The 14,575-nt window shown below is 38.9% G+C and overlaps 1 protein-coding gene across 1 annotated transcript in view; it reads left to right on the forward strand.

Annotated features, from left to right (window-relative positions):
• The window catches only part of SLCO4C1 (solute carrier organic anion transporter family member 4C1), a 70,466-nt gene that overhangs the window by 28,947 nt on the left and 26,944 nt on the right, over positions 1 to 14,575 (forward strand). The window contains exon 3 of the mRNA XM_078067002.1: positions 5,825 to 6,007. Within this exon, the coding sequence (XP_077923128.1) occupies positions 5,825 to 6,007 (183 nt within the window). The remainder of the gene's footprint in view (positions 1 to 5,824; positions 6,008 to 14,575) is intronic.

The raw sequence follows: 14,575 nt of genomic DNA on the forward strand, positions 1-14,575 counted from the left end.
AAATAAAATCTTTAAAAAAAAAAAAAATAAATAAAAAAAAAATAAAAAAAAAAAATAAAATCTAGTTTGTCTGATATAAGTATGGCTACTCTAGCTTTCTTTTGATGTCCATTAGCATGGTAAATGATTCTCCATCTCCTCACTTTCAATCTGCAGGTGTCTTTAGGTCTAAAATGAGTCTCTTATATAGGAAGCATATAGATGGGTCTTGTTTTTTTATCCATTCTGATAGTGTCATTTGTTTGGAGCATTTAGTCCATTTACATTGAGAGTAATTATTGATAGATTTAAATTTAGTGCCATTGTATTACCTATCAGGTCATTGTTTCTGGAGATTTTCTGTGTTCCTTTCTAGTGTTTGTTGCTTTTGGTCTTTCTTTCCAACTCAGAGTCTTTACTATTTCTTGCAGGGTGGTTTAGTGGTCATGAATTCCTTTAGTTTTTGTTTGTCTGGAAAACTTTCTATCTCTCCTATTCTGAATAACAACCTTGCTCGATAAAGTATTCTTGGCTGCCTATTTTTTTCCCATTCCGTATGTTGGATATATCATGCCACTTTCTTCTGGCCTGTTAACTTTCTGTTGATAGGTCTGCTGCTAACCTTATTTGTCTTTCCTTATAAGTTAGGGATTTCTTTTGCCTTGCTGCTTTTAGGATTTTTTCCTTCTCTCTGTGTTTTGCAAATTTTACTACAATATATCTTGGTATTGGCTGGCTTTTGTTGATTTTGGCGGGAGTTCTCTGTGCCTCCTGGATTTAGATGTCTGTTTCCTTCCCCAGATTAGTGAAGTTTTCAGCTATCATTTCCTCAAGTAAGCTTTCTGCCCCCTTTTCCCTCTCTTCTTCTGGGACTCCTATGAAATGAATGTTATTATGTTTTATGGAGTTGCTGAGTTCCCTGAGTCTATATTTGTGATGCAATATTTTTCTTTCCTTTTTTTCAGCTTCATTATTTTCCATAATTTGAACTTCTGTATCACTTATTTGTTTCTCTGCTTCTTCCATCCTTGTGGTCATTACATCCAGTTGGTTTTGCATCTTGGTTATAGCATTTTTTATTTCAGCCTGACTAGTTTGGGGGTCTTTTATCTCTGTGGTAAGGGACTCCCTGGTGTCTTCTTTGCTTTTCGGAAGCCCAGCTAGTGTCCTTACGATTGTTGTTTTAAATCCTGGTTCAGGCATATTACTTATATCTGTTCTGATAGGATCCCTGGCCATGACCTTTTATTGTTATTTCTTTGGGGATGAATTCCTCTGCTTTCGCATTTTGTTTAGGTCTCTGTCTTCTCTGTGTTAGGAAAGCCTGCTATGTTTCCTGCTTCTGAGAATAATAGCTTTATGAAGAGGAGGTCCTGTAACCTCCACAGCTTGGCACTTTAGGCAGTGTTTCTGGTGTATGCTGTGTGCACTCTGCTGTTGTATTTTGGCTGCTCTTTCCCTCAGGTCAGTCTTCTGCAGAGTTTCTCCTTGCCTGCAGTGGGGAGTGTTTGGACCTTGTGCAGAGTGTGTAGAGTTTTAACTAGGTGTGCTGTGGTCTGCTTGTTAAAAGGGGCTGGATCCTATTTCCACTAGAGCTGAAGCTTTGCAGCACTCTATGGTCAGTAGACTTGGTGCCTGTGGGAGGTTTATGCTGGTCTTCTGGGGGAAGGGTGCTGGGTTTGTGCTGCTCTGGGTCTCAGGCATGCTTGCCTTAGTAAAGAATCACCTGCAGAGCCTGGGGGTGGGAGGTTGGGGGTGGGGTGGGGCTTTGTGTAAGCGGCTGAGGCCTTCACTGTTGGAGCTGTTCTGCTCAATGGAGTTAGTCCATGCTGGAGAAAAATAGCTCCAGCCCCCTCTCTGGTCTTCAGAGTTTGTGCCTAATGCTGTTTGGGAAGCCCTCGTGAAAGAATGATCACTCTCTCCTCATGTGTCCCAGGCATTCCTCGGATCCCTGCCTTCATCCTCTCCATGTCCAGACTGTGTACCCTCCCAGCAGTGCAGTACACCTGTGTTTTATCTCAGGCGTGCCAGCTGAGCTTCAAAACTCTAAACTTTAGGGACCTGGCTCAGCACAGACTATGCTGGTCTTCTGAAAGAGAGTCTCCCTACGCTGTGGCTGGTGGCGTTTGTCCCAGACCAATTCACAAGAACTTGGAGTTCAGAGTAAAGCACAGCAAAAAGCCGGTGTCCAGGTTAGCTGCTTTCAGCAGGTGTGTCTCTGCCCCTATGCTAAGGGACTGGGCAGTGCAATGATGCCCGCTGTCTCGTTTGTCTCCTGAGAGGTAATGCCACCTCTCCCAAATGCACTCCAGGTAGGAATAACTGTCTCCCCCAGTGTGTCCCAGGGGATCCTCATATCACGATGTCTGCACTCTCTCCCCCAGGAGCACCACTGTGCCTGCTGGGCTCCACACTGATCATGGCAAGGATTTCTAAAACTCCAGTTTTTGAGTTCCACTGGTTGTAAAAACTCAGCAATAATCAGCCTCTCTCCTTTTCCCAGGTATTGGTTTTGGGGAAGTGTTTTTCTTGTGCGATCCCCTGCGTGCTGTGTGTGCTCGCTCCCTTTCTCTTTCTATCTCTCCCTCACTCTCTCTTTCTCCACTCTCCATCATCAGGGCTCCCTCCCCTCTGCAGCACCTGTGATCCTTTTACCCGCCAAGTCACGTCTCATCTCCGTATCTCCTACCTCCCATGTTGTGGCCTCTTCTCTCCCTTTAGTTGTGCAGTTCGTTCTCTCAGTTCTCAGATTGATTTCTTGGGTGTTCAGAATGATTTGATTTTTATCTAGCTGTGTTCGAGGGAGGAGGCAAGCGTGGGGTTCTCCTACTACCATGTGATCTTAACCCCACCTCCCCAGGCTGGATATTTTCACTTAGCAGTATATATTTAAGATTCACTCAAGCCTTTCTGTGACTTGATATGCCATTTCTTTTTACTAATTTTAAGAAAAGCAATAGAAAGAAATTATTCAGAAATAATACAGAGAGTAATATATTGGATAGAGTAGTTTTCATAAATAGACCTTAGGCCTTGTTTACTTGGGAAAAATGATAGAAGAAGATGTTAATTCTTACTATGCCTTTTATGTAGTACTGTGAAATGGGTCATAGCTGGGATGAGATGTTGATATCTCAAAGCTTACACAGCTGGAGTGATTGAAAGACTGCAAAGATCAGTGACATAAAACTAAGTATCCAAAAATAACCCCACACCCAAGAAATTGAGTAAAAGATAATCTTTGGTTAATCCAACAGACTACTGCATCCCAGTCTTTCCGCCCTAAACTATATTATATATGAATTGAAAATACAGTTGAGAAACACAAAAACCTGAGTTTGAATTGTGTGGGTCCACTTATACACAGGGTTTTTTTCGATAAATATGGTACAGTACTTACTGTAAATGTATTTTCCTTATGGCTTTCTTAACATTTTCTTTACTCTAGGTTACTTTATTATAAGAATATAGTATATAATACATGAAACATAAAATATGTGCTAATCAACTGTTTTATCAATAAGGATTTTCAACAGCAGGCTATTAGTAGTTCAGTTTTGGGGGAGTCAAAAGTGACACATGGATTTCTGACTATGCAGGGACTTGCTCCCCAAATCCTGCATTGCTCTAGGGTCAACTGTAAAGTAAGAAAAATTCTGTGATAAAATCATGTTAATTTATATGTAATCTTGGAGAAGGGAAGACTTTCATAAGTCAAGTATCAAAATCGGAACCTATGAAGTAAATTTGAAAAATCCATAGAAAATATATGCAAATGGCCAATAAACATATAAGAAATGCTTAATTGTACTGATGAGCCTAAAAAATTGAATTAAAAAAATATGTGTGTGTATATACACACACGTGTGCGCATATTTTTTTAACCAGAGAGACTGGTAGTCATTTAATTTTATTATGCAAAGCGTTATTGCATTGCTGGTGTGATTGCATGTTTGCTTAACTTGTTGATAAGGCAGTTTGGCAGTATCAAAATATAAATATTTACACACCTTGACCTGGCAGTTCTACAGATAGGCTTGCGTAAATATGCCAAGGGAATTTTAAAAATGCATATCACAACATGTCTGTAATGACCTAAATATATGTACAGTATGATAATAATAAATGTTATGTTATTAGTTTTTAAGTGTAAGTCGTGGATTAAGTAAGCTCTGCAGCATTTATGCTGTGGGATGTTACGGCAGTGCCAACAGAGAAGTTTAAATACAATCAAACTCCAACATCAAAGGTGTCGAGGACATAAGTGAAATCTGGAAGTTGTTGAGTATAAGAACAGTATGTTTAGTATGACCATACTTGTGTAAAAAAAGTAAATGGATATAAAATGTGTGAATGTGTGAGAAAATGTCTGAAAAAAATAAAAGGAACTGTTAACAGTTGTCCTTACCTCCATGTGAGTTATATGGAAGAGCATAAAGTGGAGGCAGGCAGGGGGAAGGGGGAGTTTTGTATTTCTCTTGATCTTCTTCTGTGCTATTTAAAATTTACTTAAACGAAACCTCATAGATTACTTCCTATGGGAAAAAACAAACACCAAAACCCCACAGAATACTCACATGGTCAAGGTATCTACTAGATTACTACAGAAAGATATTTCTCTATTATAAAAAAGAAATAGGAAAAAATAATAAACCAAGAAATACATGTAAGTATGTTTAATTGTGCAGTGTATCAAATAATAAGAGACTAGTCTTAGTTTAATCTGCTACCTCCAGAAAAGTGAACATTGAAACCAGAAGTCACAGGTCAAATGTCTGACATGGCCAGGGAGGTAAGACAAATAATTCAGACTTAGGCCAGTTATAAATACAAATTATCTGCCAAAATATTCATCAACCTCTTATAATATGGATATGTACAAAATTATAGGTATGTTTTAAATTTTAAATTAAGAATAATAAATATTTTATGCATAAAATTTGCATCTGAAAATCTGATGGTCATGGACCAGTTAAAGAGTCTTCAGGATTGGTGCTTTGGGGGTCTTACTCATCTCATCATTCAGGAAGTAATACATCTTGATCTGATATTAAGGAAATGAAAATAGAATCATCTAAGGCTATTGTTAAAATGCAGTTTCTGGATACTACCAGCTTCAAAGGGAAAGAAAGTGCTGGGAATATATTTTTAACAAACATCTTTATTCATTAATATTATCAGGTGAGTTTAGGAAATATGGGTTTACTATATTATCCAGCCTTTGAATGTGATTTTTAAGAAGATTTTAATCAAATCTTAAAAATAACCATTTTTCTTTTGATGATATTCAGAAGAATATTCTATAGGGCCAAAAGTTGCTTAAAAAATAAATTTAATAAAATAGTTTGAGCTACAAGAAAGAACTAGACATAACTTTAAGTATTATGGCTTTGTAGTGAGTATTAAGAAATTATTGTTTTGACCAAAATATCATATAACCTAAGTATGCTTTTCACATGTGTTCAGGGTATTGATTGACAAATTCAGTATGCTGGTCATACTGTATTTATGACTTGGAAAGAAAAATAAAGGCTAGTTTTTTTTTTCCTTAATCTGAAAACTTCCCTGGCACCACTTGCTTCAATTGTGTTTATATTAACTTACTCCAAATTTGTTAATTTTGATTGTTTAATGTTTCTCAGTTTTGTTCTACATTGTCTAAATTTTAACATGATAATATTTAATTTTCTTTAGTAATGTTATGTATTTTAAGAACAGTTTAATCATAGTGAAGTGATTGAGAGAAATAAAGAAGGTTGTTAGGCAAGTATAATTGATAAAAATAGATGTTTCAATTATTAGCTAAATTTCTATAAATTCACAATTTAATTTTTTCCCCCCAAAGATACTTGCATAACGACAAGGAATAGAACCAATTGTGCCTCTTCAAGTTCTTCACTTTCTAACTACTTGTATGTCTTCATCTTGGGACAACTATTGCTGGGAACAGGAGGAACTCCTCTCTATACCCTGGGAACAGCCTTTATTGATGATTCTGTTCCCACACACAAATCTTCTCTGTACATTGGTAAGTTTTCTCTGTAATATAAATGTTTCAGTATCATTTCATTTTATTGCTTAATTTATAAGTAAAAATATAATAGATGCTTATTAAAAAGTTAGTTGTAATTTCATGGGTATTTCCATTAGATTCCCAGTAGATGGCAGATATAGCAATATTACTGTTTTTGTTTCATCATTTACTGACACATGTACTTCAGCTGAATGCAGTTATGAGTTTTGTTGACATCCTGCCCTGTTTTCTGTTCTGGGACTGTCTTAGTTCTTTCAGTCTGCTATACCAGAATACCATAGACTGGTTGGCTTGTAAACCACAGAAATTTATTTTTCACAGCCCTGGAGGCTGAGAAGTCTAAGATCAAGGTACTCACAGATTGAGTGTCTGGTGAGGCCCACTTCCTACCTCATAGACATTCATCTTTTTACTGTGTCCTCACATGACAGATGGGAAGAGAGGGCTTTCTGGGGCATCTTCTTATAAAAAGTTTGTGAGGATAGATACGAATTCTGTATTCTACAATTTGGGATCCCCTCTATGTAACTTCACAGATTGAGTTTATTTGAAGCAAAGCTTTACTTACTGTGGGCAAGTCTACTTCTAACTCACCCTTACTTTTAGAGTATAGCCTCCTAGGTGCCTACATAAAATGTAGGGTGGGGGAAGTTTATAAAGTATAACTCCCAAGTTAGGGGCCCTGAACTGCAACTTTGGTTTTCCTACTTCCTAGAGACTAGCAAGGATTGTTAACCTTCCCAGGGTCTTTTGTAGAACCAGCAAATATGCCCAGGAAAACAAAAAATCAGTCCTAATTTTTTAGGTCTTTCTCTTCAGAATCTTGACTCAATGGTCCTTCAAAAGATCACCTTGCATGACCCCTACTTTGGGAACTTGGTCAAGTACATAAGTCATTTTTACCATTGACATATGCTTGGCTTTGGGTATGATAGATTCTGTTCTTTTGTGTATGCAAATGAGAATCTTAGCAGTTAATAAAAAATTCAGAAGGTGGTAATATATGAAGATGCTAATGTATGCATAATTTTTTGCAAAGATTTAAATGTTACATATGGCAAAATTTTAAATATCTGAGAGAAATAAGGTCAGTTTAATTCTGCTTCGGGTAGAAATGGATGACTCATTAAGTGCGGGAGTTTAAATTAATGGCTTACTTTTATGAACCAGGCTAATCACCAAATCCAGGTTTTAAAATCAGCTGCTATAGTGCAAAATACAGATTGCTTTTAGAGTGTGTACAGAGTGGAAAAGGCTTCTCATTTCACATTATTTTCTTCCATAAGAATTGTAAACAGTAATTATCATCATCTATAAAGGGTAATAGTAGATATATTACCTCTGTTGCCATTTAAGATAATGTAATTTTCCCTGAATTTATTGTTGTTGGATTTATTGCAATTATTATTATAGTCTAACAACTTTTACATTGAATTACATATATATTTATATTTAAAGCATGTTTTATAGTTATATTTATTTATTTTTTTTATTTTTTTTTATTTAGTGTTTTATTTTTTATTTTTTTAAAATTTTTTATTGTTATGTTAATCCCCATACACTACATCATTAGTTTTAGATGTAGTGTTCCATGATTCATTGTTTGTGCATAACACCCAGTGCTCCATGCAGAATGTGCCCTCCTCAATACCCATCACCAGGCTAACCCATCCTCCCACCCCCCTCCCCTCTAGAACCCTCAGTTTGTTTTTCAGAGTCCATTGTCTCTCATGGTTCTTCTCCCCCTCCGATTTCCCCCCCTTCATTCTTCCCCTCCTGCTACATTCTTCTTCTTCTTTTTTTCTTTCTTAACATATATTGCATTATTTGTTTCAGAGGTACAGATCTGAGATTCAACAGTCTTGCACAATTCACAGCGCTTACCAGAACACATACCCTCCCCAGTGTCCATCACCCAGTCACCCCATCCCTCCCACCCCACCCCCCACTCCAGCAACCCTCAGTTTGTTTCCTGAGATTAAGAATTCCTCATATCAGTGAGGTCATATGATACATGTCTTTCTCTGATTGACTTATTTCGCTCAGCATAATACCCTCCAGTTCCATCCACGTCGTTGCAAATGGCAAGATCTCATTCCTTTTGATGGCTGCATAATATTCCATTGTATATATATACCAAATCTTCTTTATCCATTCATCTGTTGATGGACATCTTGGCTCTTTCCACAGTTTGGCTATTGTGGACATTGCTGCTATAAACATCGGGGTGCACGTAGCCTTTCGGGTCCCTACTTTTGTATCTTTGGGGTAAATACCCAGTAGTGCAATTGCTGGATCATATGGTAGCTCTATTTTCAACTTTTTGAGGAACCTCCATACTGTTTTCCAGAGTGCCTGCACCAGCTTGCATTCCCACCAACAGTGTAGGAGGGTTCCCCTTTCTCCGCATCCCCGCCAACATCTGTCATTTCCTGACTTGTTAATTTTAGCCATTCTGACTGGTGTGAGGTGGTATCTCACTGAGGTTTTGATTTGGATTTCCCTGATGCCGAGCGATATTGAACACTTTTTCATGTGTCTGTTGGCCGTTTGGATGTCTTCTTTGGAAAAATGTCTGTTCATGTCTTCTGCCCATTTCTTGATTGGATTCTTTGTTCTTTTGGTGTTGAGTTTGATGAGTTCTTTATAGATTTTGGATACTAGCCCTTTATCTGATATGTCATTTGCAAATATCTTCTCCCATTCTGTCAGTTGTCTTTTGGTTTTGTTGACTGTTTGTTTTGCTGTGCAAAAGCTTTTTATCTTGATGAAGTCCCAATAGTTCATTTTTGCCCTTGCTTCCCTTGCCTTTGGCGATGTTTCTAGGAAGAAGTTGCTGCGGCTGAGGTCGAAGAGGTTGCTGCCGGTGTTCTCCTTTAGGATTTTGATGGACTCCTGTCTCACATTGAGGTCTTTCAACCATTTGGAGTCTATTTTTGTGTGTGGTGTAAGGAAATGGTCCAGTTTCATTCTTCTGCATGTGGCTGTCCAATTTTCCCAACACCATTTGTTGAAGAGACTGTCTTTTTTCCATTGGACATTCTTTCCTGCTTTGTCAAAGATTAGTTGACCATAGAGTTGAGGGTCCATTTCTGGGCTCTCTATTCTGTTCCATTGATCTATGTGTCTGTTTTTGTGCCAGTACCATACTGTCTTGATGATGACAGCTTTGTAGTAGAGCTGGAAGTCCGGAATTGTGATGCTGCCAGCTTTGCTTTTCTTTTTCAACATTCCTCTGGCTATGCGGGGTCTTTTCTGGTTCCATACAAATTTTAGGATTATTTGTTCCATTTCTTTGAAGAAAGTGGATGGTATTTTGATGGGGATTGCATTGAATGTGTAGATTGCTCTAGGTAGGATTGACATCTTCACAATATTTGTTCTTCCAATCCATGAGCATGGAACGTTTTTCCATTTCTTTGTGTCTTCCTCAATTTCTTTCATGAGTATTTTATAGTTTTCTGAGTACAGATCCTTTGCCTCTTTGGTTAGATTTATTCCTAGGTATCTTATGGTTTTGGGTGCAATTGTAAATGGGATCGACTCCTTAATTTCTCTTTCTTCTGACTTATTGTTGGTGTATAGGAATGCCACTGACTTCTGTGCATTGATTTTATATCCTGCCACTTTACTGAATTCCTGTATGAGTTCTAGCAGTTTTGGGGTGGAGTCTTTGGGATTTTCTACATAAAGTATCATATCATCTGCAAAGAGTGAGAGTTTGACTTCTTCTTTGCCAATTTGGATGCCTTTGATTTCTTTTTGTTGTCTGATTGCTGTGGCTAGGACTTCCAATACTATGTTGAATAGCAATGGTGATAGTGGACATCCCTGCCGCGTTCCTGACCTTAGGGGGAAAGCTCTCAGTTTTTCCCCATTGAGAATGATATTCGCTGTAGGTTTTTCATAGATGGCTTTTATGATATTGAGGTGCGTACCCTCTATCCCTATACTCTGAAGAGTTTTGATCAAGAAAGGATGCTGTACTTTGTCAAATGCTTTTTCTGCATCTATTGAGAGGATCATATGTTTCTTGTTCTTTCTTTTGTTAATGTATTGTATCACGTTGATTGATTTGCGGATGTTGAACCAACCCTGTAGCCCAGGGATAAATCCGACTTGGTTGTGGTGAATAATCCTTTTAATGTACTGTTGGATCCTATTGGCTAGTATTTTGGTGAGAATTTTTGCATCCATGTTCATCAGGGATATTGGTCTGTAATTCTCCTTTTTGATGGGGTCTTTGTCTGGTTTTGGGGTCAAGGTAATGCTGGCCTCATAAAATGAGTTTGGAAGTTTTCCTTCCATTTCTATTTTTTGGAACAGTTTCAGAAGGATAGGTATTAATTCTTCTTGAAATGTTTGGTAGAATTCCCCTGGGAAGCCATCTGGCCCTGGGCTTTTGTGTTTTGGGAGATTTTTGATGACTGCTTCTATTTCCTTAGTGGTTATAGGTCTGTTCAGGTTTTCTATTTCTTCCTGGTTCAGTTTTGGTAGTTGATACATCTCTAGGAATGCATCCATTACTTCCAGGTTATCTAGTTTGCTGGCATAGAGTTGTTCATAATATGTTCTTATAATTGTTTGTATTTCTTTGGTGTTGGTTGTGATTTCTCCTCTTTCATTCATGATTTTGTTGATTTGGGTCATTTCTCTTTTCTTTTTGATAAGTCTGGCCAGGGGCTTATCAATCTTGTTAATTCTTTCAAAGAACCAGCTCCTAGTTTCGTTGATCTGTTCTACTGTTCTTTTGGTTTCTATTTCATTGATTTCTGCTCTGATCTTTATGATTTCTCTTCTCCTGCTGGGTTTAGGCTTTATTTGCTGTTCTTTCTCCAGCTCCTTTAGGTGTAGGGTTAGGTTGTGTACTTGAGACCTTTCTTGTTTCTTGAGAAAGGCTTGTATTGCTATATACTTTCCTCTTAGGACTGCCTTTGCTGTATCCCAAAGATTTTGAATAGTTGTGTTTTCATTTTCATTGGTTTCCATGAATTTTTTTAATTCTTCTTTAATTTCCTGGTTGACCCATTCATTCTTCAGTAGGATGCTCTTTAGCCTCCATGTATTTGAGTTCTTTCCGACTTTCCTCTTGTGATTGAGTTCTAGTTTCAAAGCATTGTGGTCTGAAAATATGCAGGGGATGATCCCAATCTTCTGGTACCGGTTGAGACCTGATTTATGACCTAGGATGTGATCTATTCTGGAGAATGTTCCATGGGCACTAGAGAAGAATGTGTATTCCGTTGCTTTGGGATGGAATGTTCTGAATATGTCTGTGAAGTCCATTTGGTCCAGTGTGTCATTTAAAGTCTTTATTTCCTTGTTGATCTTTTGCTTAGACGATCTGTCCATTTCAGTGAGGGGGGTGTTAAAGTCCCCCACTACTATTGTATTGTTGTCGATGTGTTTCTTTGCTTTTGTTATTAATTGCCTTATATAATTGGCTGCTCCCATGTTAGGGGCATAGATATTTACAATTGTTAGATCTTCTTGTTGGATAGACCCTTTAAGTATGATATAGTGTCCTTCCTCATCTCTTATTACAGTCTTTGGTTTAAAATCTAATTTGTCTGATATAAGGATTGCCACCCCAGCTTTCTTTTGGTGTCCATTAGCATGGTAAATGGTTTTCCACCCCCTCACTTTCAATCTGGGGGTGTCTTTGGGTCTAAAATGAGTCTCTTGCAGACAGCATATCGATGGGTCTTGTTTTTTAATCCAATCTGATAGCCTGTGTCTTTTGATTGGGGCATTTAGCCCATTTACATTCAGGGTAACTATTGAAAGATAGGAATTTAGTGCCATTGTATTGCCTGTAAAGTGACTCTTACTGTCTATTGTTTGTGTTCCTTTCTGGTCTATGTTGCTTTTAGGCTCTCTCTTTGCTTAGAGGCCCCTTTCAATATTTGTTGTAGGGCTGGTTTCGTGTTTGCAAATTCCTTTAGTTTTTGTTTGTCCTGGAAGCTTTTTATCTCTCCTTCAATTTTCAATGACAGCCTAGCTGGATATAGTATTCTTGGCTGCATATTTTTCTCATTTAGTGCTCTGAATATGTCCTGCCAGTCCTTTCTGGCCTGCCAGGTCTCTGTGGATAAGTCTGTTGCCAATCTAATGTTTCTACCATTGTAGGTTACATCTCTCTTCTCCCGAGCTGCTTTCAGGATTTTCTCTTTGTCTCTGAGACTCGTAAGTTTTACTATTAGATGTCGGGGTGTTGACCTATTTTTATTGATTTTCAGAGGGGTTCTCTGTGCTTCCTGGATTTTGATGCCTGTTTCCTTCCCCAAATTAGGGAAGTTCTCTGCTATAATTTGCTCCATTATACCTTCTGCCCCTCTCTCTCTTTCTTCTTCTTCTGGGATCCCAATTATTCTAATGTTGTTTCGTCTTATGGTATCGTTTATCTCTCGAATTCTGCCCTCGTGATCCAGTAGTTGTTTATCTCTCTTTTTCTCAGCTTCTTTATTTTCCATCATTTGGTCTTCTATCTCACTGATTCTTTCTTCTGCCTCATTTATCCTAGCAGTTAGCACCCCCATATTTGATTGCACCTCATTAATAGCCTTTTTGATTTCTACTTGGTTCGATTTTAGTTCTTTTACTTCTCCAGAAAGGGTTTCTCTAATAACTTCCATGCTTTTTTCAAGCCCAGCTAGTATCTTTAAAGTGATGATTCTGAACTCTAGATCTGACATTGTACTAATGTCCGTATTGAGTAGGTCCCTGGCAGTTGGTACTACCTCTTGTTCTTTTTGTTGAGGTGATTTTTTCCGTCTTGTCATTTTGTGCGGAGGAGAATAGATTAATGAGAGAACAAAATGCTAGCAGGGTAACAACGTCCCCAGAAAATATACTCTAAACAAATCAGAAAAGACCTGAAGCAGTGGGAAAAGAAAGGGAAAGAGAGAAAAAAGAAAAAGAACGAACAAAAGAAAAAAAAAAGATAAAGATAAAAACAAACAAAAGCAGAACAAAACAAAACAAAACAAAAACAGAATGTGATCAAATATGATCAGGCTGGTTTATAGATCAGTGCCACACACTAGATTTTGGGTGTATTTTGGTCTGTTAAAAGAAAGTCCCTCCCAAAATTTTAAAGAAAGAAAAACTTATATATGTACAAAAATAAGGGTTGATATGATGAAGGGATGGAATATGACTGTAAAGATGGAAATTATAAAAAATTTTAAAAAAGGATTTGATAAGTTGTTTGAAAAAAGAAAGAAGAGGATTAAAAAAAAAAGAAAGAAAGAAAAAAGGGAGAGAATGTGATCAGGCAGGGGAGTAGAAAAAAACCATACACTAGAGATTTAGAGTATATTTTGATCTGTTAGAAGAAACTATCTCAAGATTTTAAAGAGAGAACAACTTATATATATATGCCAAAAATACGGGTAACTACTATGAAGGGATAGAATATGACTTTAAAAATGAAAAATAAAAATGTTTTTTTTTAAAAAAAGGGATTGATAAGATGTTGGTTGAAAAAGGGAAAAAGAAAAATTCAAAAAAAAAGAAAAAAGAAAAAAGAAAAAAAGACAGTTAAAAAAAAAATTAACTTTGAAAGACTAAAGAATCATGGTAAAAAAGCCATGAATTCTATGTGCAGTATTCCCCTAGCTCTGGAGTTCTGCCGTTCTCACTGATCGGTAAACTTGGTCTTGGCTGGCTGTTCTCGCTGATCCTCTGGGGGAGGGGCCTGTTGCCGTGGTTCCCAAATGTCTTTGCCGGAGGCAAAATTGCCCCGCCCTTGCCCGTCCGGGCTAAGTAATCTGCTCGGGTTTGCTCTCCGGAGCTTTTGTTCCCTGCAAGCTTTCCGTACAGCTTTGGAGGCGGAGAGTGAAAATGGCGGCCTCCCAGTCTCCGCCCCGGAGGAGCCGAGAACTCGGGGTCCCGCTCCTCAGTGCGCCCCCAGAGAAAAGCCGTCAGTCACTCCCTTCTCCCCGGTCTCCAGCCGCGCTCCGTGCTCACCCGGCCTGTGACCGCGCCTTTCTATCTGGCACCCGACCCCGGGTGGAGTCTCCAAACCCAGCAGATCCCCGCGGTGCGCTCCCGCACCTCTCCTCCTGGGGGAAGAAGGGGAGTCTCCCCGGATCTGCCGCTTGTTGGGTCCCTGCTGGAGGAACAGTGGCCCGACTGTGCCGCGGATCAAGGTTTATAGCAACCCCGAGCTGAGAGCCCGCGCCTGGGCTCCGTCTCTGCAGCCAGCTTCCCTGCTCCGATACCTGGGAGCTCTGCTGCACTCAGGCACCCCCGGTCTTTCTGTGACCTCGAGGGTCCTGGGACCACACTGTCCCGCGAGGGTTCCACCCCCCACTTCACCACCAGAGTGACGTCCCTCAGCGGAGCAGACTTCTAAAAGTTCCGACTTTGTGCTCCGCGGCTCTATCACTTGCCAGAAGCGGCCGACGGAGGCCCCTCCCCCGCCGTCTATCCTCCCGAATATCGCCTCGGATTCACTTCTCCGCACATCCTACCTTCCAGAAAGTGGTCGCTTTTCTGTTCAGAGTTGTTGCTATTCTTTTCTTCGATCTCCTGTTGAGTTTGTAGGTGTTCAGAATG

The sequence above is a fragment of the Halichoerus grypus genome, chromosome 2 (genome assembly GCF_964656455.1).
Source record: "Halichoerus grypus chromosome 2, mHalGry1.hap1.1, whole genome shotgun sequence".
Taxonomy (NCBI): domain Eukaryota; kingdom Metazoa; phylum Chordata; class Mammalia; order Carnivora; family Phocidae; genus Halichoerus; species Halichoerus grypus.